General features: G+C 43.4%; 1 protein-coding gene across 15 annotated transcripts in view; it reads right to left on the bottom strand.

Annotated features, from left to right (window-relative positions):
* Window positions 1-24,505, bottom strand: part of msi2b (musashi RNA-binding protein 2b) — a 250,506-nt gene that overhangs the window by 27,519 nt on the left and 198,482 nt on the right. For 14 of the 15 annotated variants that reach the window (XM_035625461.2, XM_035625463.2, XM_035625460.2 and 11 more), the window contains exon 10: window positions 20,696-20,770. In XM_035625461.2, the coding sequence (XP_035481354.1) occupies window positions 20,696-20,770 (75 nt within the window). Of the gene's footprint in view, window positions 1-10,446; window positions 10,615-20,695; window positions 20,771-24,505 lie in introns of all 15 variants that reach the window. The other variant, XR_004790149.2, reaches the window with a different exon arrangement.

The following is a 24,505-nucleotide window of genomic DNA, read 5'->3' as shown; positions in this document are numbered from 1 at the left end:
ATGATTAACCGATAAAATACAGACCTTAACACTATGTAAATTTAAAACCACTTCTTTAGGGTCTGATTAATCCGACAAATATCAAACTAATAATCAGTCAGTAATTAAGCCAATGCAGTATCTGTGAATTGTAATTACATTGTTGGCCTTAATGAACAACGTAGTTAGAGGTGGCTGACAGAGGCGAGTCCATGCCAAGGGCCTGGGCTCCTCTCTCAGCACAGGAACGGCATGTCATTAGTAGTGGTGATGAGATTCCTCACTCTGGGCTCAACACCCTCTTTGCCTAATCAGCCTCCTAAAATTATCTCCACAGGAAATGCTTTCCTCACTAGCGGGGGAAAAAAGAAGAAGAAGAAAAAGATCTCTGTGTAACCTCAAATGGAATTTTTCTAGGTTTTTTCCTGTGTGTGCGCATTGTGTTTGTTTCTTCTGTGTTTTGACCGTATTTCCAGGGACTGTGGTTTAGACATTACAAAATGGCACAGGACACCTCAGAGGATTATTTTCTGAATGCTGTGGAGGTGAGAGGAGCACCAGCGGGTGACCTATTTTCCGAGCCAGCCTTGTACTGCTATTCTACGAAGAGGGGCTCACACAATAGACTGACTGGGGGGGGGGGGGGGGGGGGGGGGGGGGGGGGGGGGGGTCAGATGAGCTGCAGCCAAAGAGAAAAACACATAGCTTTTCATCAGCCGGCTGAGAAGGTGGTAATTCACAACTATGTCGACACAATATGACGGCGAACGTGCGTATTGGGTGTGAGGTGCCATCATGCTGCGATGGGCAGGCAGGTGGAGAAGAGAAAGAAATACCACCTCTCCAATCCCCAACTGTATCTAACAGCTCAGGAGAGAATAAGCGACTAAGGTGGCTTGGTGACAGAGAGAAAGAGAGAGAGAGAGAGAGAGAGAGAAAAAGAGGCAAAAACGACAACAGAGAGGCAACTGAAATCAGCCGCATTTATGCAACCGCAGCTACAACAGAGCAGGAACTGATTCCAACAGCTCAAATTATATCCTCCGCCTCTTTTCTCAAAAAACACAAATCAACTCTGATACTATGCTAATGATGGCCATGCCCCCTGCATTTCCACTTTTAGTGTCCCCATGGTTGCGGTCCGGAACAGCGTTTCATGCAGCACTCTCCGCCTCTTTCACCCCGTCTCTCTCACTCTCTCCCTCTCTCCTTTCCTAAGTGCTGAATCCATCTTCCCCTCGCTGCCATTGTCATGACACCCCCAATAGACCCACTGGCTTGGAAGTTAGTTGCGGGCAAAGTTGTGGTGAGAGATTAACTTTGCAGGATTAGGTGGGTTAATTAATAGATGGCTGCTGCTCATTGTTTTGTGCTCACGCTGTAAGAAGCCACCCAAGAGAAGCGCTGCAGCATTAAATCAATTTCATGGCCCTTTTATTACTGAGGAGATAAAGCCAATATTTAGCTTTCAATTCTTCACAATTATTGGGCCCCTGCTTTGCCACTTGAGTGGCTGCGCTTGGCTGGGGACAAGGACACATCTGTTTATGAGCTGTGGAGGCCTGGGGGCCTTGGTGTCCGGACTCCGGGGAACTGTCCTCAGCTTTCTCTCCTCACGCCCACGGCACAAAACAAAAATCCTGCCTCCTTTAGGAGAGCACACTCGGAGAGCAAAAGGGAGATTAGACCCTAAAGGACGACGAGCTTGTGCCAAATTTTTACAAGCGTTTTATCTTCTCTCCACGCAAAAATTAATTTTCTTCGCAAACAAATATATACATATTTAGAATCACTGCAAAAACGGGTGCAAATTTCGACAGATTTTGTTCCAGTCTTTTATTTATTTATTATTATTTTATGTGGTAGCTTTCCACAATTCCCACAAAAAGATTCAGTTGACTTTGTATTTACAACTTTGACATAAACTTGTGTTTTTCTGATCCACCCTCTGTTTTCAGATATTGACCACCATTCAGAAATTGTTGCAACTGTTACCATGTGAATTAATCCATATATATATATATATATATTTATATATAAAAAGTATATATATACATCAGTTGACTGTGGAAGGAGCACAGTGAGCATATTGGTGGCTTGTGTCAGTAAAGTGGACTTCTTCTTGGGTGCTTCCCTGCACCTGTGTTTTACTGTACTGGAGTAAGAGGAGAGGCGGGGTCGAGGCAGTGTCAGCAGTGATCGAACAGCACGCCGCCATGTTTGCGTCAAGGTTTCCTGTGATTTTTGCCTGCCAAGGACTGGGCCTGAAGCTTTCTTTTTCGCCATTATAAAACTGTCAACGCACTTTGCTGAATATCGCACTGCGAGAATAAAGTGATATGATTCGTTCAAGTAATGACGAGCCCCGATCATGACCAGTGATTGTGTATACATTTATTGTCACCATTTTTTTCTTCAACGCGATTTACTCAATATGTTTACCTCATCTGCTAAACCCCCGACATGAGGAGTGCGGCTACAAACTGATGTGTACGATTCCCTTTGTTGTCGTATGATCTCAACTTGTGCAAACAGATCCTTAAAAAAATCTATACACCACGCATCACATTATTCTCCTGATGCACAATTTCTTATACATTTCAACCAACTTTTTTCTTTTTTCTAAATTTTGCTTTTCTCTGCAACAGACTCCCTCTTCTGATCCTATTACTCAGAAACCCTCACGATGAAAAGTTGTTGCATTATGCATCAATAAGGTCCTATTTATGTCCTAGCAGTCTGACAACAGCTTGACTGATGTTAATGTAATCTGTACTGTTCTTTGGCCCCAAACTGCCAGCAGCAGCGGCTCCCCCGTCACTGACAAAGGAGCTCCATCAGTCACAGAGCACTCCACTTACTTCTACTATAAGAAGACTGTCAACTGTTTAATGCACAGGAGGAGCCCAGGGACAGCTGAGACTTCTGTGGAGGCCATATGGATCAAATATGCCCACATTTTAATATCACCATGAAATTAAAAACTAACAGAGCCCAGCACTACATTAATACTTAATTTTCAGTAGCCGGCTGATGTAAGGTAGGCCATGATATAGCTTGCACACAATGGTAAGACGGTGTAGACAATGTAAATTATGTGCAGCATCAGTGTTTTTAGTTTTCACTGACGACAAAACATAACCAGACGGAGTTATTATATTAGGGTGTATAGTTTTTGGGGTGTAGTTAAGCAGGACCAGCTCTATTATGGCTAACAGAGAACAATGAAACGAGCCTTTCCTCCCGCAGCTCCAGTAGATTTTGGGGGCAGACAGGAGGAGTGAGACAGATGAACAGTGAAAGAGCAGAGGTGAGTGAGACAGATGAACAGAAAATGACATTAGCCACATCGGTAGAAGAGTATGACAAAGAGAAGGAAGGACAGAGGGAATGAGAAATCGTGGGGAGGAATAAGGCCAGGACAAGGGAGTCCAATTCGTTCTCATGAAAATCGGTAAGGTGTTTTGGACAATAATATCTTATACTGAGGTAAAACATAATAGCCACATACAACAAAGAAGAAAGAAAGATTTGTTGCTGAATACAAGGCAAGCGGTTGTGAGTTAGATAAATGACGACACGTGCAATGTTATAATACGCCCCCCAAACCTCTTGCATGAACAACTGAATTTCTATAAAGTAAGTATTCTATTAAGTCAAGAAGTGGCAGAAAAAATGGTTATTAAAAAAAAACAGTAAAATTATATATTTTGAAAAATGGTCCCTTGTCAGCATTGAATAATTGATAAGTTCTATTTTAATTTTGTACAGTAGCAGGACCGGAAGAACTGCACTGGTTTAAATTGCAGCGATGCATCACGTTTTTAGGATATTGTTTCTTTTTTTTTTGTACATGTAATTTGCGCATTATCCAATACAGATGTCATGGTGAAAATATGTTAAGATGTCAGCTACTGCAAGTTTTAAGTGCAATAGGAATCTTTACCTTACTGTAAAAATGTAAATATTTCAAATTAAACTTTTACTGATATGAAACTGTTGTTTAAATGTTAATGAATTATTCATATCGTTTTCACTGTGTGATGATTACAATAAACTACAACAGCAAATCTATAAAAGATGGGTCGACCAAAGAGCAAAGTTTAGTTCACTTTCCACTCTTAAAAAAAAGAAGGATTAACCGGAAAAAAAGATTTGAGTAAATATGTTAATGTCAAAAAATAAATATAAAAAATCACACCGGAGGTGCGTGTTTCTTTCAGTGAGAAGGACAAGCCGGCGGAAATAAGTCTGTTGATAAGTCATAGCAGAGGCAGTGAAGCACACTACCGCCTTCTCACAGGGGGAGGGAGGCGTTCTGGCAGAGATGGAAAACTGACTCCACTTCACATTATGCTTCATCAATAACCTTTCATAGAATGTAGAGAAACGTATAGATACAAATACACTAAACAAAGGGGGGGGAGATATATATATATATATATATATATATATATATATATATATATATATATATATATAAATATGTATCAAAGTCATAAAAGAGGCAGCCACCTAGCAAGACATCTTTTCATCTCCAGATTGACAAGTGTCCCATTGTTGTCATCCTTCAGCACTACTTTGTTGTTGTTGAAAGCATCTCTGGCTTGCTGTTATCAAAGGCATAAATCACAGAGCCAGAGAGAGCCAGGTGGCTTTCATATGAACTGCTGCACACATGCTCGTGTCTCACCTCTCCTCTGATCAGCAGAGACCTACAGCACACACAGAGACAACCCCCCCCACACACACACACACACATGAAATACAGAGACTGGTGTCTGGGAATGAGCCAGAGAGAGAGAGAGAAAAGCATTTACACGCACCCCAATAATTCAATTATAACCAGACTAATGCAATACGCATATTATTGCAACTCTCGTGTAAACACCTTAACCGGGTTATCTTAGTCACATTAATGTCCTAATCAGAGTGAGCATAACTTCATTAACGGAGCCGGGTTGCTTGTCAGTCATTCAAACGAATCGTGCCACGTGTTCGTCTGGTTACTTTCGGCGTTTGGATTCTGTGGCTGAATCGCAAAAGGTCACACAGAACAGGATGCTGAGAGCATGTTACGGCTATAGACAGTAGTAAAACTAAAACTAGGAAATAAATGAAATTGAGAGATGGTAGAAGAGACACACACAAATTAATCTCTACTAATATTTGATTCCTTTTCTCTATTATACACTTTAGACTCAAAGTAACGTATAACAAAGTCAGGCTGCCTCCCTTTAAAGGGGCAGCTAGCGATTCTAAAGAAATACACATTTGGAAAAATCCGCTGATATTATATACGTCCGTTAGCTGTGGGGCTGGGGAAAAAATATCTGGGTTTTGGGCTCAGTCGTGGCTCTGTAAATCGAAAAACAAAAAAAGGTGCGGACCCCACCTCTCTAAGAGATGTGCTAGTGGGTGGCGCTGCAACACCGCGGTTTTGGCCTAGTTGTTGGGAGTCCAACGCACTCACTTACCCGAGGTCGCGGCCCCGGCCAGAGCAGTAAAAACAGCAACAAAGAGAGAATCAAGCTTTCTCCAAAATCGCAAACTGCCCCTTTAACTGAATAACAACCTTAAAGGGGTATTTGAAAAAGATTACTGGGGGAAATTGTGTATCAACCATAAAATAATGGGTGTTTTGCTTGATATTTAGCTATCAAGCAAAACACCCATTAGGGGCATTTGACTGATTTTTGTACGTCGGGTTCAGTTTACTCATCATCTTTGAAAACTGTTGAATAATGACTTTCATGGCTTTGGAGGAACTGCTCCAGCGTCTCAAGAAATAAGCCAGATGACATCATCCGGGTCAGCCTATGACATCGTTGGGCTATGTCGGCTTGAGACGTCTAACAGAAAAGCCTGTGTTTGGTGTGGAGTCATGGGAATTTACTGGACAGAGATAATCTAATAAAATGTGATGGTTGTATAAAGAGAATTGTAGGATCCAGTGTTTTTGGTGCTTGATTCAAACTAGGGACCAAAAATCCTCTGAGTCCCCAACCCCATGGAATTGCAAAACAAAATCAGTGCCTTTAATGTGGGCAATCAGAGCACAGTGTATATAATATACTGACAAAGGCAGAGTGCTGTAGTGTTGCAGTTACATAAATTATGTGATTGCAAATATATACAGCAGTGTTCAACTTACACTTTGTCCATGGCTTACATGGCTATAGAGACTGAGAGTAAAAAAAAAAGTTGTCTTTTGATCTATGCTGCCACTGGGCAAAAGCTATTATTTCTACTGAAACAATAACACTGAAACTGAAACTATCAACATTAACTCCTATTAAAGGGATAGTTGAGTGATTTTGAAGTGGGGTTGTATGGAGATGGTGATCAGCGATGTCATTTAATGGAGTTTGGAGGGGAAGTGGAAGTAGCGTAAGTCACAGTCCCACTGTTGCAGAGGGGACCACCTCTTTTTCGCCACATTTTTAAATACTTACCTAAACAAAACATATCCGTTCAATTGTACGCTGAAGGACGTATTTTTCCACTTGTTCAGTTTTCCGCCAGACAGCCGTTTAAGTTTGCACTTTGCACATTAAATGACATCGCTGATCACCATCTCCATAAGGTAACATATTAACTATGCATAAGTAACTCATACAACCCCACTTCAAAATCACTCAACTATCCCTTTAAAATCTAATTTTAACAGTGGAGTTACAAGTCATCAAATGCAGAGACCTACTATTAAATATTGAGGTCACCTGCGATACAGATTTCAGTATGATATCGCAGGACCATAAACCACTGTTTCTGCAAAAGTGATTGACACTATAGCATAACAGCTGTTGACATCACATACTACTATATTTAGAACGTTTCCACAACAGCTGACAACATTACCTCACTGTGTTGCTAAATGCCATGAGCAAGTCAGCGTTTGCCCCAGATAAGAGTGACAGTTTGTGTTTGTAACCTCACTGCAGGTGCATTGTACGTGGTATTGATGTTGGTAGTGCTCTAAACCCAGCACAAGGCCAACGTATTGGCTCTTCAGAACTAAGACCCCTAACCTCTATTCGGTACTATGAGAATGATTTATTTTCTGTTGCTCACCGATGTGATCTAACGCAATGTGTGGGACTAGTGTGTGTGTGTGTGTGTGTTTTTTTCTGTGCGCGTCCCTTCACCTAAGCCGGGGCTCTTTTTTTTTGCCGAAGGATTCTGTATGTAATGAAACCATTTGGCTCGCTCATCCTTTGCCATTAGGACCTTGTGGCTTCTGATTGGGGAGAGGAGAAGTCAATTACGGCGGCCGCGTGAGGCCCCGGAGCTCAGAAAAAGCCGGGCTTTATGGTTGTAATTGCACCTGTATCTTACGACTTCTGAAGAAAAATGATGAGGAAGGGGAGGGAGAAATATTTTTGTAAGATCCCCACTGGATAACCTTTCAGAAGTATTAAGAGCGGAACACGCTGCCCCCTCGGCGAGACATAAACATGTACTTTGACACATCAAGTCACATCATCTCATCCCCCTGCAACAAATCGAAGAGGTTAGACACAAGATCTACTGTATAAATTTCACCTCCAGCTTCCAGCTCGGAGCAGTGTCTCTTGTAAAGCCCCCACACCGCAGACAGTAAACACATGATGTGGAGAAATCCACAAGGGGGTCAGAGGTGAGGTGAGGTTGAGCTACAGATCAGCCTCGTCAGAGCTTGCGGGGACTGAGTGATTTGCTCAAGGATGCTCCAGCAGGGTGGAGGCTCGACCCGGAGCCCTTCAGCTGAAGAGCAGTCTCCCTTCTCACCACATAATCTGTCAGCTCATAATGAATTGCAGATTGCCTTCGCCATTTCTGCCATCACGTGATGGTGTGTGCTGAATGAATCAATCATAACTTAAGATTAACACAAAAAAAACCACTTCACACATTTAAAAAAAAAAAACAGCCTCAAACTGGAAAACACCTCCTGCCTGCGAAAAAATCCCGAACGCAGCGAGTCACATGAGCTGAGACGTACGGCGTGTTAGTGACTGTGATGTTGTGATGCGGTGTACTGAGCTCAGTGTCTCTCACTTCACTTCTCCGTGGCAAGAGCGCAGTTCCTTTGTAGCTGAAGTGCATGGCAGCGTAGCATCAAAGAGGACAAACTAGACTCTCTTTTGAAGTGTAGCCACACTTTTAACCTCTTTCTTTGTGCTCCTTCCCATGCACTTCAGGAAACGAAAAAAAAGGAAGCGGCTCCTATGCTAGAAACCTGATCTGAGCACATTCTGCTTCCACACAAGCCTCTCAAAGAAATCTCAGTCCCTTGCACACGTCCAGTAGTTGTGGAAGGAGTGGAGAGTAAAAAAACAAAAGAATATAATTGTGACACTGTTCGGTGAATGGGACAGGGTCTTGGTTCACAACCTTAAAGGGGCAGTAAGCAATTTTGGAGAAAAGCGTGTCTCTCTCTTTGTTGCTGTTGTGCTTTTACTACTCTGGTCGGGCCACGAACCCACAGGCTCGGGTATGGGAGACCGACGCGCTAATCCCTAGGCCAAAACCAGGCAATCGGTAGCCTTTTTTTTAAAGTGTTTGGGAGTGATGTTTATAAAACTGCACACACAGTGTTGTGAGGTGCGGTCCGCACCATTTTTTAGTTTTTCCAACTTACAGAGCCAGGACTGCGACGGAAAAAAAACGTATACAGAACCACAGAACCGTCAGCTAGCGGACGGCAAGTAAATATTCGCCTATTTTTGCAAAACCTGTATTGCTTTAAAATCGCTCACTCCCCCTTTAACACTGAGGCAGTTTATGATGGTGACTTAAATAGAGACACAGACAGGGAGGACACAGATGTCTGACCTTGCAGTGGTGCTTATGTAACGGTCTGCTTCAGTGCATTTAACTGCAGCGCTCCGTTTCCAACCCGGGATCAGTGAAGGCAACATGTCTCCCTGCAGTCCGGTCTCCTCTGACATCACTCCCGACACTCAGGGAGTACGAAAACGTCCTGTGAGCTCAGAGTGAATCAGCTGTTAAGGCCCCGCCCGTGTGGTCCCGTCGGAGCCAATCATTCTAATTAAAGTAGACTGCTTAAGCCTCCTCTCATTAGTGTCCAAGTAAACAGCCTTAATTTTTGATGCATTTTAATGCCCATCTCCCAGTTCTGAGGGTGGTATTGGAGGGGGGCAGATGAGTGATGAAGGGGGGTTGGGGGGGCGTTAAGTGTCCTTTCACCGGTCGAGTTAAATGTGTGTTTGTGCTGATCAGTGATCACAGAGTCGGACTAATTTACGGGGAAAATAAAAATAAGATCTGTTAATGTTAGTAGTAAACAATTAGAAGAAAGGAGCAGCCTTGTCGACACTATTTCACGACCAAAACTTTGAAGCCGAGCACTTACAGCCGGCCTCGTGCGCTGACGTTACGCAATCCAGCCCTGATCTAGATACCAGGGGCAAGCGGGGTAAAATGTGGCACGACCCAAAAATAGCACTGCAACATTGGCTTCCACTTACTTACTAGGTGGAGCTGTGAACAATGTTTCCACATAACAGCGGAGGTATGCGTTCGGCTATTTGTTATAATTAAGAAGATATGCATACACGTTGATGTATGTTAGCATGTGTCCACGCACCAGGGAAAGGGAGCAACCGGAGAGCTATTAGCACAGTCAGCAGGAGGGCATGACGGAGGGATGGAGGCGGAGGAGGGGGCAGCTGGGTAGAGATGTAGCCGGTACCCGACTCTCTGAGCCTGGAGCTCGGGGAACAGTGGGTGGCATCAAAACAACAGGCGGCAGAAACACAGAGCTTGGTCTCGCAGACACACATATTGAACTCATCTGCCTGCTCCCATGACTGTGCCGCCTCTCTCTTCCCCTGCTGGTCTCTGGCGACGTCCGAAGGTGGCAGACGTGTCCGAGGCAGGCCTGCTTTTTCTGGACCAGCAGCTCAACGGTCGAGACATAATGAGCTTTAGCGTTTGCCGCTCTGCCTCTTACAGCAGCTCATCTTCCCCGCCACAGGAACCGAGACGGTGGGTCTCCGCTGGCAGACTGTTTTTTGCCTGCTTCAGAGTGCGAGGATGTGCCTGCTGTCCTGGGGTGAGTTAAGACCTGGGCAAATGAGGTGAGCCTTCTCTTCCACTTTCAGGAAATAGCCAGCCTATGCTGGCTGTGTCAGAGCGCAGTGGCGGCGGGGTTTGCTCACATATCCGAGGAGGCACACATCAATGTGCATTTGCGTGTGCGGTGTGTTGTCGTGAGCAACCACAGGCCGACAGAAGCAGTGCATCTATGCAGAAAAGTAAAACCACCACACAACGCGATAATGAAGAAACACCACTGGTGCTGTGAAGTGCTGAGGGCCATGCAGTATGCAGAGTACTGCCACACCTGTTGAATCCAATCTGCTGCTCCCCAAAAAAACAAAACATGTACAGTACAGTAGCTTACGCTGTGCAATAACAAAGCACATTCACTGTACATATAACAGATTTGAGGTTACTTACAAGGGAACAAAGCTGATCTGGGAACAGTCTCACGTTTTGACTGCACATGCAGAAGTAGACAGGGCTTGACACGCAGTGCTGTCCACTGACGTCAGAGCTGCACACTCACTGCTGTCACTGGGAACGGAGTCATGGCCTGGGGAGGTGTGTGTGTGTGTGTCAGCATTGCTGTGGAGACAGTGAGTCAGAAAGGCAGAAAGGGAAGCAGAGAGAGACCCTTGGTAAAGTCCCTCCACCTCTTTTGCCTTCATAGGAGGTCTTTGATTTTGTCAGTCCTAAGCCTGCGAGAGTGTGTGTGTTTGTGCGAGTGTCAAAACGTGTGAGAGGAAGACGCGCCGCGCATGGTCGTCCGGGCGTACGAGATCCCAACGCTGTTCGTCACGGCCCTATTTTAAGGCGCGCGACTCACGGAGTGCCCGGGCCTTCACAGACTCATTGGGCAAATGATCAGCCTTGGCAATTAAAGCCAATCTGTGAGTCAGTGTGGCATCAGGAGGGCCATCTGCTTCCAGCCCTGTAGCACTCACTCTGGCCTGTGGGACCACTTGCTGGGGTCACAGCTCACCCAGCGTATGCAGCGATGGTCACAGGATCTAAGGAACAATCTGCTGTGCAACTCTGGCTCAATAGAAACACGTTCTACCGATATTGCCGCCGCCGCCGCGTCTCTCACGAGTGCAGTAAAAACACAAACGATGGGATCTGTCTCATGGAGGACAATGTTACATGCACCCATGACACAGGTTAGCCTCAGGCCATTGGCTTCTTCCCCCCCCCCCCACCTGCTACAAAACTGTAGCCAAGAAGTGTACAGAAATGGGAAATATAAGAAATCGGAATACTTTAGAGGGCTTTAACTTTGCTGATAATGACTGTGCATGGTGTTCCAAACCACCCCGCCATCCACACAGGAGGTAACGAACCACAGCCAGCACTGAAGAGAGTTTCACTGGACAGAAAGTTTGAAAAGGCACCGAACTTTTAATTTAGTATCCGGGACAACACTGAGACAGTGGTGCAACTCTTGAACTACAGTATCTGAGGCTGCAGTCTACATCTACGGGCTGTATGTGAGAACTCAAATGTCCGCATTTGTTGCTCTGGACATTTTCCCTGGCAGGCCCCTAGTAAAATTTGCGAGTGAGCGGGCCCTCCTCCTACAGTAGGCTCCATCCCTCGCCTGAATATTCCGCAAATGTTCCTGCTGTTGTGAACGTGTGTGACTCAGACTACGTTCTTCTTGTTTGAACGAAAAACTCCAGAAAGTGTCCGGACACCTATTTGCCGGACATTCATCTCTGAAAACAGCTTTTTTCAACAATCAAAGAGACTAAATGGATGAGGCTAATACACATACCACATCTGCCCACGTCCGAGCCAAGACCTCATCGATCTGCAGCTGCATCACCACACTGCCGCCATACATTCACTGTCAAGGTTGGGCCACCGACCGACCTTTCACAGCTCTATATCATCCGTGTCACATCTCCATCTCCCAACAGGAGACAGTTGCCGAACCCTCGGAGGCTAAATGATGTTTCAGGCCAATGCCCCGGTGTGACCTCTGGTGCATTTATCATATGCTTGGTTGGCTCTGCCCCAGTTTCTAGGGGCCGCCGCCCTCGGGAACAGTATATCATGCCAATTGCACAGGTCAGCAGCTCTCTCTCCCTATACGCCACCTGCTGAGAGGCCAGCTGTCCCTTGTACCTTTGCACTCTTCACCTTCAGGCAAAGGTCAAAAGGTTGTTTAGAGCAGTTGTATAAAGCAACAAGCTTCTCTCTGGCAGATTTCGTCTGACACAGATCTCGTTTCTGACAGACCCAAACCTGTTGCTTGACCATGTGAACTGTTTCCTTGCATTATGCCTGGGAAGCATACAACAAGTCTGACTCGCTGGGTGTAGATTGTGGGTATACGCCTGCCATTGGAGTGTCTCACGCAGTATTTTCCTAGAGCTGGCTACCTACACGCCGGAAAGGGCAAGTATTGATGTGCATCGTGCAAGCGAACAGTTGACAAACATTTTTTACTGTTTTTTTGTGGCGTTTTCTTTGTGGGGGAATTAGTCATTTCCATGACAGCTCGTCTCCCCATGTTCAAATGTTCGACCAAAACAAGCCCGGCCCCCCATTCTGACACAATTTTCCAGGGGCACCATTGCTACATCCTGGACCTGCTGCTGCCCATTGCAACTGTGCAGTTTATTTAAAGTAAAGACAAACAAGCCAGTGTATTTGTTGTTAGACCATTTTACAGGGCAGACATAGCCTTGTGGAGAATAGTCTGGTGACAAACATTTATACATAAACATACATTATGCATTTTAGTTAGTTGTACTGTCCCTTAAAACGAGTAGGGGGGGAGTAGGACAAATGCACATGTGCCAGGGATGGCAGTGAAACTCATCATCTTCTGTGTCTCGCCGCCAAACAGACAGGCCACCCTGCAGATTCTCATATTTAGTAGCAAGAAACAGAAAAAACTACCCGACAACAGACCAATTAAAGCACCACAGACACACAAACGCTAGTTATTATAGTGCAATGTGAGAAAGAGACGCAAACAGTCTGCCATGCGTCGTAACATCCTGGATGGTTTATGTCTTTAATGTTAACCTAAAATTACCCCACCCCTCTGTCCCGATTGCATCCATGCAGCACTTACTGCCGTCCTCGCCTCTCCTTCATCAGCCTTCCCCTCCGTTCTTTTTACTACTTAAGAGGCTGACTCACTGGGCCCCGAATCGCTGTTTGTCTGTCATGACATCTGGAGGAGCTGGATGACTGAGTGTTATGTCTCTCTCTCACTCAGTTTGTGTCTCTCCCCTGATGGGATCCCACTAACATCTTCATCCCTGGTTTTTCAGTGTAGCATAATGACCTCCTAGTAGCAGCCCTAATGGAGCCATAATGGTCATTTATGCCAGGGGAGGCTCCGAGGGCACGGCTGTGGAGGCAGCAAGTCGCACAAGAACACGGGGGAGTGGAGAGGAGGTCTCAGAAGTCCCTTCATACACAGATCCTGAATCTCAGTCTTGGTATGACCGCGGCGTTTTCTGTGCGTGTTGTGTGTGTGTGTGTGTGTGCGTTCAACTGTGCATTCATGTGCACATAATGAAAGGAACCGATACAAGACTGGCTAACAATAGAAAGTACAATATGAATGTATGAGGGGTGTATTCCTGCTTTTGATGTTCACTTCTGCAGCTTATTCACATGCATTATGCACACATGCGTACACCCATTTTCTTTTTTTAATTACATTTTCCTCATATGGACAAGCTTCTTATTCATGCACACAATAGACTATACAACCATTCTTAAAGCTCTTCATACTTCTTCTGCATTTGCTGACACCATTAGCAGGAACTGCACATAGACTGCAATGCACAAACTTGCAGTTATTGTTAGAAACCCTATTCTTCCTCGCCATTTGCATTTTAATATGAACGGCAAACAAAATCATCTTTCACTGTATACAGTCTTAGCCCGAGGTAATCTAAGACAAGTGAGTTCACTGTACTGTAAAGCCGAGATCAAATAGGATACTTCTTTGACTATGGCTTTCTCCAGACTAGACACCTCACGCTCTGAATGTGGCACATCTTGGGATGCTCCCCTGGGCTATACAAGTTGAATAATACAATAGCACATTTATCAGCTAGCTAATGCTAATTAGACTGCTGCATTAAAATGAGAATAATGTACAGTAATGTCCCTTATGTCTTGTCGGCTCCTGTTTTCTTAGTTCCTCGCCACAAGCACTTTGCATTTGGTGTTTAAATAATAAAAATAAAAATAAAGCATCCCATCTAAACCACTAGGTATCTACACAAAAACGTAAAGAAGAAGAGAAAAGATGTTATTATCTTGTGGATTTGATTTCCTCGTGTGAAGATGTATTTCGTAACCTCTACTCAGAAATCTATGAAAGTGAGAGATGAGTGCAGCTTCTTTCTAGGTTGCAGAGATTGGAGAGAATTTCAGCAGATGCACTGAAGCAAATGTGAGTCAGCTAAAAACACGACAGATACATTCCTCACTTCCACCGCCTCAACATCAGCATCTTAATTTCAACCAAACTTTCGATCTTTCTTCTTTTGATGCCGTCTGGCTGTTTTGAACCGCGGTGCCTAGGTGTGCAACGTGATGTATTAAAGTGAGGTCCCTTTTTCCTCATTTTAATACATAGATTATTTAAAGTTTGCTTTTTGTGGCCTCATAAACGCTCTCAAGGCTCTGACGTCTGATCATTTAAGACAGGTTCGGTATTTTCATACTTCCTAATCCAAGCTGTTATTTTATTCATGGACAGAATGATGCAGTGAAAAGGCATGAGTATAGTCATTATTGAGGTGTACTGTATGTTCATAGACATTTGTCTGTAGATTCAATAACTACAAATAAACTGCCTGACTTAGCTCGGCCTCACTGATACCAACTCTGACCGATGCGAACCACTCCGACATCACTCCAGAGCTAAACGGGCGTCACACAGGATCGTTGCCAACATTGACCAGAAAAAGGCCGGCTCGCCACGGAGGCGGACATCGACTGTCAAGGCCCTGCTCACTCAAAAGAGACAAAGGAGCCAAAGAAGGGCGAAGAACAGTGGAGGACGCACAGGAGGCGAGTCTGCAACAGGAGCTGGTTTCACGGAGAATAAAAACAGTGGAACGTTCCTCCTCTTGAAATCCACCCCCTGTTCCCCCCTTCCTACATTACCCGCTCCCCACTCCTCCTTTCCACATTACCTACAACCTTCCCCTTCCTCCTCTTATGTGTTAATCAACCACATGAACCCGACCAGACCCGCAAACTGCCAGCTGTCTTTCTCTCTCACTCACACACACACACACACACACACACACCCCCCCCATCCCCCCACCCCCGCAGATTTAACATGCCTGGAATTACGGCGATAGCGTTGTAAAGACGCAGTTGCAGTTACTATGGTCACATACCCAGAATATTCAAATAACAAACATGCTAATTACAGTATGTTGGGCATGTCAGGACAGGTGAAATATCCCTTGGTCTTATAACGACGAAACAGCACATCACGTAAGGTGATAACGTTACATATGTTGTAATATTATAACGCATAACGCTGCTACCGATTTTTGTGTGTAGCTTTTATGAAGAAAAGTGCCATAATACTAAAATTGTGAGTTTCTTCTGTCGCCTTGGACATTTTTTCAGCCGGCTTGCCAGTGATTCGCACGGCATATCTCACAGCCCTCCGTTTGGACTGTGGGTCTGGAAAATCTCAGTTTGGAGGGCCATCTCCGCCTTAGCCCTCCCCCTCCATACCAGAGGGAATTGAGACACCCCTACCCCTACACGTGAACGGGCAAAACCCAAGTGTAGGGCTAAAGGGGAGGGGCAAGGTGTGAAATGGGATTGAGCCAAAGTGTTCTTCACATCTTAACAGTGAACTTTAACGTAGTACTCTACATGTGCGGGTCTATAGTCTCTATTATAAATCTTAGTCTGGGGCGTAGAGACACGTGCGACAGATGTAGGTTACTTTCTAGTTCGGTAGAGAGAATATTGACAGCCAGGACGTAAAAGGACCTGCACCCTCCTGTGCAAGAGTGACACCGTAATCACAGCCTGCTGCACACAGTGTTTTCTGAAAGTTATTTATAACCTACAGAATCGACAAGTTAGGGGTCGGCCCATGCATCACCGTGCCCTGCAGATAGATAACAGCATAATGCTTGAAATATACGCAGGTATATTTAATCAAACTCTCCTGATGTGTTTCATTTGGCATAAAAATGTATAAAATTTAACGTTGGTTAAAAGCTGTAGTGCTATGATTGACTCCTGCTTCATGCTGTATGAAAAGCTTCTCCTGCAGGTCATTAAATCCCTGCCGCCCCATAAAGGCAGCAGGACACACATGTTAATTAATCTGCAGACTCCAGCGCTTTAATCCTCTGCATCATGAAATTTCTTCTTCTTCAGTTTTTCATTTTTGTTCTTGAAAAAAATGCTTCGCAGTTCCGATACTGTTTCATCGCATATTGAAATATGCCGTTTACAACATGCGATAGAATAACATTCAAACTCAGAAAAAAGCATTTAAAATTGATGCAATTATATATAAACAATTTTATTAATGTATTTATTTAACGGTTAAAAAAATAGCAACATGTTACGTGTTGTGTGTTCAGGGGGCAAAATTAAATTTGGAGATTCGACTACTTGTAGAACTGAATCAGAAATATGAGCATTATTTCCTTCTGATGTCACGCGATGACGCCGTCTTGGGGCCTAGTGTGATTTAAAGGCAGTAACAACCTCAGCACACATCCAGGTCTCTCAATCTTTAACAGTGGGAATGTTTACAGTACATCTGCACAGCGAATGACAACATGACGCCACTCACATATCATGTCACATTTGCATGCATACATTACAGTCCCCTCTGCTTTCATTCGACACTGACAATACCACAGGAGTCATCTATGTGCATTAGCACAATTGGAGAAGAGGTTGACGATATGAATGACTGCCATAAATCATGGTGTTACCAGTCTCCTGGAACACTTCTGATTATCTGCTGTATGTATAAGGGGAAAATTTACAGTATGTAAAGAGGAAGATATGTTTAGACACAGTGAGCAAGTATTGCAAAGAAAAGCTCTGATGAGTAGACACATACAAAACATCTTGTTGCTTTTGAGATTCTGCTAATCCTTTGTTAAAATCTCCTTACTATTTGTGAAAAACGTCTGTCTTCTTGATTGTCACCACGCATGCAGTGAGCAGCATCATCTTTGAAATTCAATTCCAGTCTTGGTTTAAACATAATGCTGAAACAATGCCGCGGCGAGGTACAAACAGTGCGTGATTACAGCATATTAAACACGGCGTGGAATTTACAAACAGCAGAAATCAAAGAAGGCCTCCTTCTCAAAAAAACAACTCTCTGCCACAGTCATCTTCATATGAACGCATTCTGAAATAAGGGACAAACTAAAAACTATTAAAAAGACTATTTAGAAAACATAATAATTTCCGTCCCAGGCAAGCAACAGAAAATTAGAAGATTTTACAATTTAATAACATTTTCATGGAGGCATTTTTTACATACACGCACTGTTTACAAATGCTGTCCTATTCCCCTCTTTATTGGGACCGATATCTGTCCAAAAAGATGGACGGCGGCGCTCCATTTTCACCCACTGTACAAGAATTAAGCCATAATATCCCGGGTGCTGGCTGCCATCTTGCGCTGGGGACGTCATTTGGGAGCCAGAGACTGCGCAGTAGATTGTGGAGTGAAGGCGCGGCATCGCAGTCCCGCCGATACACACGCTCGACCAATTGCGAAACAGTCTCAGCTGTCAATCACGAAATCTGACCCCATTTTTATGACATCAAAAAACTAAGTAAAACTAAACGTTCAGTAAAAATGAACACTTGGACATACATCTGTGTGATATGAACTAGAGGATGCCGATATTAGCCTTTCAGAGACATATCGGTATTGGTCGATATTTTCAGAGTCCGACCGATAATATCTGCTAACTGATTTGAGCCTTCAAATGTGCATTTATATTGACATTTTAGGCAAAATAAATGTTTGTTCTTTGTATTGAGTTGTATTTGTATTTTCTATGTGTGATTATTAATAATAAAGTTCATGTTTCAACTAAAATATCAAGCTCAATTACATGACTTTGTCATAAAGGTTTGATAATGACATTTTAGGAATCTAAATAGGGACTACCTAAAATGAAAGACACCATGTTAGAGACATTTCTTTTTTACTTTTAACTTTGGTCCATGTCCCATCTTCTGACATTGGGGGTCTGTGACCTATACAGCCGTCAGCCACCAGTGGGCGATCAAGGTGTTTTGGCCTCACTTTAAGGGCGCTGTCATGTAGTCCATCTTTGCATACAGTCTATGATTGCCACATATTTGTAGTTTGGAATTAACCGTAAACACTTACAACCGTAAACACTTCCGGTGTGACTCAGCAGTTTCTGAGTATTTGCAGTTGTTGTCACCGACGAAGAGATTTTGTAGTAACTACTTGTTTCAACACAAATGAACAACCACTGAATAAGTGTGTGAGCTTGCCCTCTGGGGCTGTGCCCTGATACATGCTCACTTGCATGGCCGCGTGGTTTTGACGGATCGAGGATGATCAGATTTACATCAGTAATATGTGATGGTCTCTTAGTGCATTAAAAATGAATGACGCCCAGGCTATGATGGAATAATTCTGTAAGCAACTCGCAGCATACAAATACCAGCACGCAGGGGAAAAAAAAGAAAGAAGCTCTATATGATCGATATCAAACGCACTTTGTGATCAATGTAGAAATTAATTGGGAGTGCCACAAGGACCAGAGTGCTAAGCCGTCAGATTCAGTTTAACAGCATGCTGAGCATGGTGTCGGCTTCGAGTCTAACTGGCTGCACTGAAAGCGTTATTTTCTCATCTCGGGTTCTGTATATTTCACATCTCTCTTAGACTCGGCTTTCTACACTTGAACCCTGTTCCGGCAGGCGGGGACGTCAGCTTTGGTTTCTCCCTTTCCCTCTGTATGTCTTATTGAGTTTTTGTACTTAATTCAGTGCTTCATCACTGATCAATGTGTTATCACTGTTTTATCTTGACAATTGAGCAATTGCCCAACCACTTTTTTTTCTTCTCCTCTGTTAACAGTGGGCCCCAGAGGTTTACTGGGAATGAAAAAAAAAAAAGCCTTGAAATGCAGCCCACAATTTACACCTCCTGGATCCAGCCAGCCCGGCTGCAGCTCCATGTATTTATAGGAGTGTTTTCCGCGAGGTTGCGTACAGTGAGAAAAAAAAGCCTTTGATCTTAAATTGAGGATGCCTTCCAGATCCTAGGAAGGAAGGACACTAGTCAATATTTGGCCCGGGGTTATTTAATTTGGACAGGGAGTTTGATTCATACATTAAAAATTCCAATTACCCTGTCAAGAGTTGAGCGCGCCCGGAGGAGGCTGTTTTAATCATACAGCTTTATCAAACTGTTTAAATTGAGTTTAACATGGACAGGATCATACATTCTGCCTCGGGGAAGGTTACACCACTTAATTTGTTGTAAATAGTAAACATTTCAAAAATCCATGTTTAACTAGTTACTTATACAGAGGAAATACTGATCGCTCGTTTTCCTTGAATCTCTTGCCTCTCTTTTTGTGGATCCAAGATTATTAATAGGATGCTTTTACAAAACATGAAGGACTAATAATTACAAATTTTAGATGTTTTCTACACAAAACGATTATTCTACATTGCTTTTCTTCTTATTCACATTCGTCAGTTCATTGTCATCGCATCAAAAAAAGAAGAAGACATTATGTTATTAATTTCCACATTTGTATGCGTTTCATGTTCAACCACATTGACGAGTGGATGCTATTCCCTTTATTCGGTCAAGTGATGTTGTGGTCAAAATCTAGCATATGTCTGATCTGCAGGTGGACCCAGCTGGACCCTCCTGCCTTACCACTCCTGAATCTATTTCACAAAGATATTACAGAGATCTGAGCTGCCGTCAGATTTTTCCCATTCCGTCTTCTCGGCGGAAGCAATGATGTCTGGCATTGGCAAACAAAGCATGTGTAAAGTCCCTAAATAAAGCATGAAATTGGCAGGATGCCCGTCTAAGTGATGGTGCCTCAGAGCCACAGAGGCCACCGGCGGCAGACAGGTGTAGCTGCCCACCTCCAGACTGCACACCTTCCATTTGGACTCCCATTCAAGTGCCCGGCACTCTGAGTCAACACTTTTGATGCGGAAAATGACTTTGTTCATTTTCCATTAAAGGAACCACATTTTATAAATCTGCCCTACACGAAATCGGTCCTTATTTCCCTCACTTCTCCACAGACGAATTTGCATACATTGGGCCACGGAAGACGCAGAACTTTCCCCCATTTCAGACATTTGGTCATGGCGGTGTTCAGGTATGGGATAAAAAAGGAGTAAGCAATTTACTTCACTATACACCGTCAGCTTTCAGGAGCTAGTTTAGAAATCTGCACACGTTACAAACTTAGAACCCTGAAGATTATTTGATGACTGACATGTTGATGAGAGTTTGTGTGTGTGTGTGTTTGTGTGCGTGTGTGCATGCAAATGTGTGCTCCTGTTGCTGCTTGGGGAATGTGTGTCTGATTGTGCCGCTTGAGAGTGCATGACAGAAATCAGCGGCAACACAGATATTTAAAGAAAGCCTTTAACTCACCAGGGAACTGGTAGCTGTAGCTTGGTGCGAATCCAGTGTATCCGCGGCCGTACGTCGCCACAATGTTGGGGTAACCTTTGTTGGAGAGGAGAGATTGAACACAAAGGGATGAGAGGAGACCTAGACATTATGCACATGTAGAGATGTGATACCAATATGGCACAAGCACACGCAGAGGTAAACATGAGGCTACAGCCGCGTCTATATCCACTTTGAATAGGGTAAACAAACCTCGAGACTCCTGGGGGATCGAGAGCACTGAAAGGTTCACACTTTGTCAAGCATCTAATCTTAATAATACCTTTAAAACACAAACTACAATTATTCAGTAAACAATCAGGTTTTTTGGAAAAGTCTCGGGTCCATCAATTTGAAAAACTGCCTTTTAAATTTTTTATTCCAACCCTAATAAAGAGGTGGCAATGTATCCATAACTCATAGTGCTGATGGACCGTCAACTGAAGATCATTTGCGAAGTCGACGACAAACAACAGACAATTACACTCGATGACATTAACCTCTAATCTTGATCATGCGGCTCTTGATGCTCTTCCTACAGGACCTTGGTTGAGATATCTGCAATCAATTTAGAGAGTAAAAGGTTCGCGATAATCTTTAAAGTGTAAAGGCCACGGCCATAAAAAAGAACGTGGCCCAGACGGTAAAATGGTTTTCTTTCCAGAGTGGCTGACCTGGTGATTTAAATTGTTACATAGCTGCTCATATTATACCCAATCTTGCGATTGACTCCACGCATAGGTCAATATGCTGTGTCAATCTTTTTAAACACATTTAAGGTATGTCAACAGGAGCCTGAGAGCACCTCACTGACGGTTCCATCTTCATGCATTGTTGGGTTATGGCAGGGTATCGAGAACTGGCAAATACTTTGAAAACCGAAGCACTAAGCTCTTGAACATACAGCACTGTTCTTGGTTCTTTAGTCTTCTAATTCATTACCATTTCTGTGCTCAACCATAAGCTCTGAGGTATTTTTTACAGCTCAGTGTAATAACACTTTATGCCTTGAAATGACGCTGCCGTCTGCTTATGTGCCGCGTATATTCAGCACAGCAGAAAGGTTCATGAGTTAATATGGCCAGATGCAATTTGTTAAAAACATGCCACGGGCAAGGAAGCGATGGCTGCTCTACGTCGGCACCTCCAGGACAGTGTTCACTTGTTTGTTTTTTTTACTGGCTGAAACGAGGTTTGACCAGTAATTAACTCTTTTATCTACAGTGGTTATCTCAGGAGTAACCAGGGCAACCAATACTCTATGGGAAACATAAGCATGTGTTAAATGTGTTTAAATAAGCAGACTGCATAAACAGAAACAACCTCAGTCTATGTGAGAACAGGAACATCAAGAGAGATTGTCATTATTATTCAACTACTGTCTCAATTTGAATCATCTTCACATGGATTTTGTCCATTTTTGTAATGCTATAAATTTTTTTTTCAATTTTTCTCTCTTTATTTAAACTTGATATCTGTATCTGCACGTTTAAAATGTATTTGAGCTATTTGAGTCGTCTGCTTGAGGCTTCTCAAAAATGAAAATATGGGCTTGTTTTGGGCAACAGGAAATGTGAATGAATCAATTTATCCGTCTACATTATAAAAACAGAATGGACATTTTATCTTGTGTATTTCTTCTATATGCCGCCAATAACGTCAATAACATATATTGACATTTTAATGAGTAATCATACATGTAAGTCATCTGTATTTGCAGCATCTGAACTTAACCAGGGCCCAGCATTAGTTCATGAAGTTTATTTCGTACATCATTAAGGTAAGATCTAATGCAAGCCAATAAATTATACAAGTTGCTAAGGATTGCAAATATATTCACAATTTGTCGTGGGTGAAAAAACAAAAAACAACATAGCCATAGGAGGGCAGTGATATTTTTTTTTTTAACAATTTACAACCAAAAAGTCTCAAATTTAGGAGGAGACACCACAGATTTATTTTTTTTTGATTTGCTATTTTTTCTGGGGAACCTTTATTTCCTTGAGACTCAGGGTAACCTCATGTCTGCCTGCATGTTTACCTGCTCGGCTCTCGCCGGCCCCGCCGGCTGCGAAAACCCACCTCTCCATAACCAGCTCATCTCTGGTCTCCAGCTTCACTAAACCCCCTGCCTCGTCCAGCCTGCCCCACCACCCCAGCTCGTTCTCCTGCCTGCTGGCCAGTCATACGAACCCGCTCACAGCTCAGTCTGGTTTGGCTCCATGCCGCAAACCAACTTTCCCTCTTTGCCCTCAGCGTTCGCCTGCCGGAACCCTCATCTCCCCAATAAACCTTCACTTTACCGCTTGTACCTGTGTTCTGAATAAAGGTTTTGACCAATCGAACATAACGAGACTAAAATCTGTAAAAAGTATTTCCTCATTGTTAAATACAATTGCAAATTACTGTAGCGTGATTTGGTCATCCGCTGTACTGTAAGGTGGTTCCTTGACAAGTACAAACACACATTTATTATTATTATTAATGCCAGTGAATTTGTTAATTTAATCTCAGAATTTCAAATTTAAAAAAAAATCATGAAATGTATGACTTTTTAATTATTTACTTTTTTCACCTAGTAAATTTATGACTTTAAATTCTGAAACTCTGACAATAATACCCCCCTCCCCAAGTAATTATTATTATTTTTTTTAGCTACAATACCTTTAAGACACAGTTGTAGTAAACCAGAGTCAAAGTAAGGGGGTACAGACTTGTTAAGGAGCCGTATAGTCCCTGGGTGGCTGGAGAGTTGCAGTGAGGCCCATAGAGGACCCAGTGCCATTAGAAAAATTTAAGAGTAGCAGATGTATTGTTCATCTGCTGTCATGATTCTTATTACAACCACAGACCCACCAGTTAATTAGCTGGACAGTTTTCAGACGGAAGCAGCTGTGGGCAACATATTGAGCAACAGGGTGTGAGGGAGCAGGCAGATAGAAAGTTGAAAGCAGACAAAGCAAGAGAGTCGAGTAGGGCGGGAGGGCGATCGAAGTGGCCTGTGCACAAGTCGGTGAGAATTTGAGGCCCATCAGAAGGTAATATAAACATAATTAACCCTCTAATTATGGTATACGTCTCACTCTTGATCTGTTTTCCTCAAGCTATCATCACCTCCAACCATAAATCTGTGCTAAATTACCTAATAAGAGGAAGTCCTTTTTTAGGCCGGGAATGAATCACAGCAGCCAACCTTGATAAGACTTTATTCATTGTGTGTAAGCTACACCTCAGAGACTGACCTCTGGAACATCTTTCAGGCCTCAGTGTCCTCGCTTCTCGTTAGCTACGTACCGGCCTGATAAATTACCCCCTCCGCGTCCACATTGTAAATTTTTGGGCTGCAAATTCCAATGGACACTGAAGACTTATACTATAAAAGACTGGAAAAGTTAAAAGAACAATGCATATATTGTATCGCATTGCAGTTCTGGAGCAAGTACAGAGGGAGATATGTACATCGCAGATGGTGCATATGCATGCGTGTGCTTGTGTCTCCAGAATGAAAGCGTCAAAACATATTTTGCATGCGCACACATTTGTGTGGCTGAGCATGTGTGTGTGTGTGTGTGTGTGTGTGTGTGTGTGTGTGTGAATGTGAGCATGTGTGTAGATGCTCTGTTCTGTATGCCTCAGAGCCTGTGCCAGCTGGAATCAGAAAGGTTGACCTTGGTCATAAATATCTAATCAGTGTTTGCTGTCCATGAAAAAGTTCAATTTATTCCTGACCCAATGGGAAAATGCCTCTCCCAGACCCTCGCCACACTCTCGCAGACAAAAAGAAATGCAACT

This window comes from Scophthalmus maximus, chromosome 2, assembly GCF_022379125.1.
Source record: "Scophthalmus maximus strain ysfricsl-2021 chromosome 2, ASM2237912v1, whole genome shotgun sequence".
In the NCBI taxonomy this organism is placed as follows: Eukaryota; Metazoa; Chordata; class Actinopteri; order Pleuronectiformes; family Scophthalmidae; genus Scophthalmus; species Scophthalmus maximus.
Note: the sequence above shows the minus strand (reverse complement) of the source record. Positions and strands in the feature narration are given on the sequence as shown.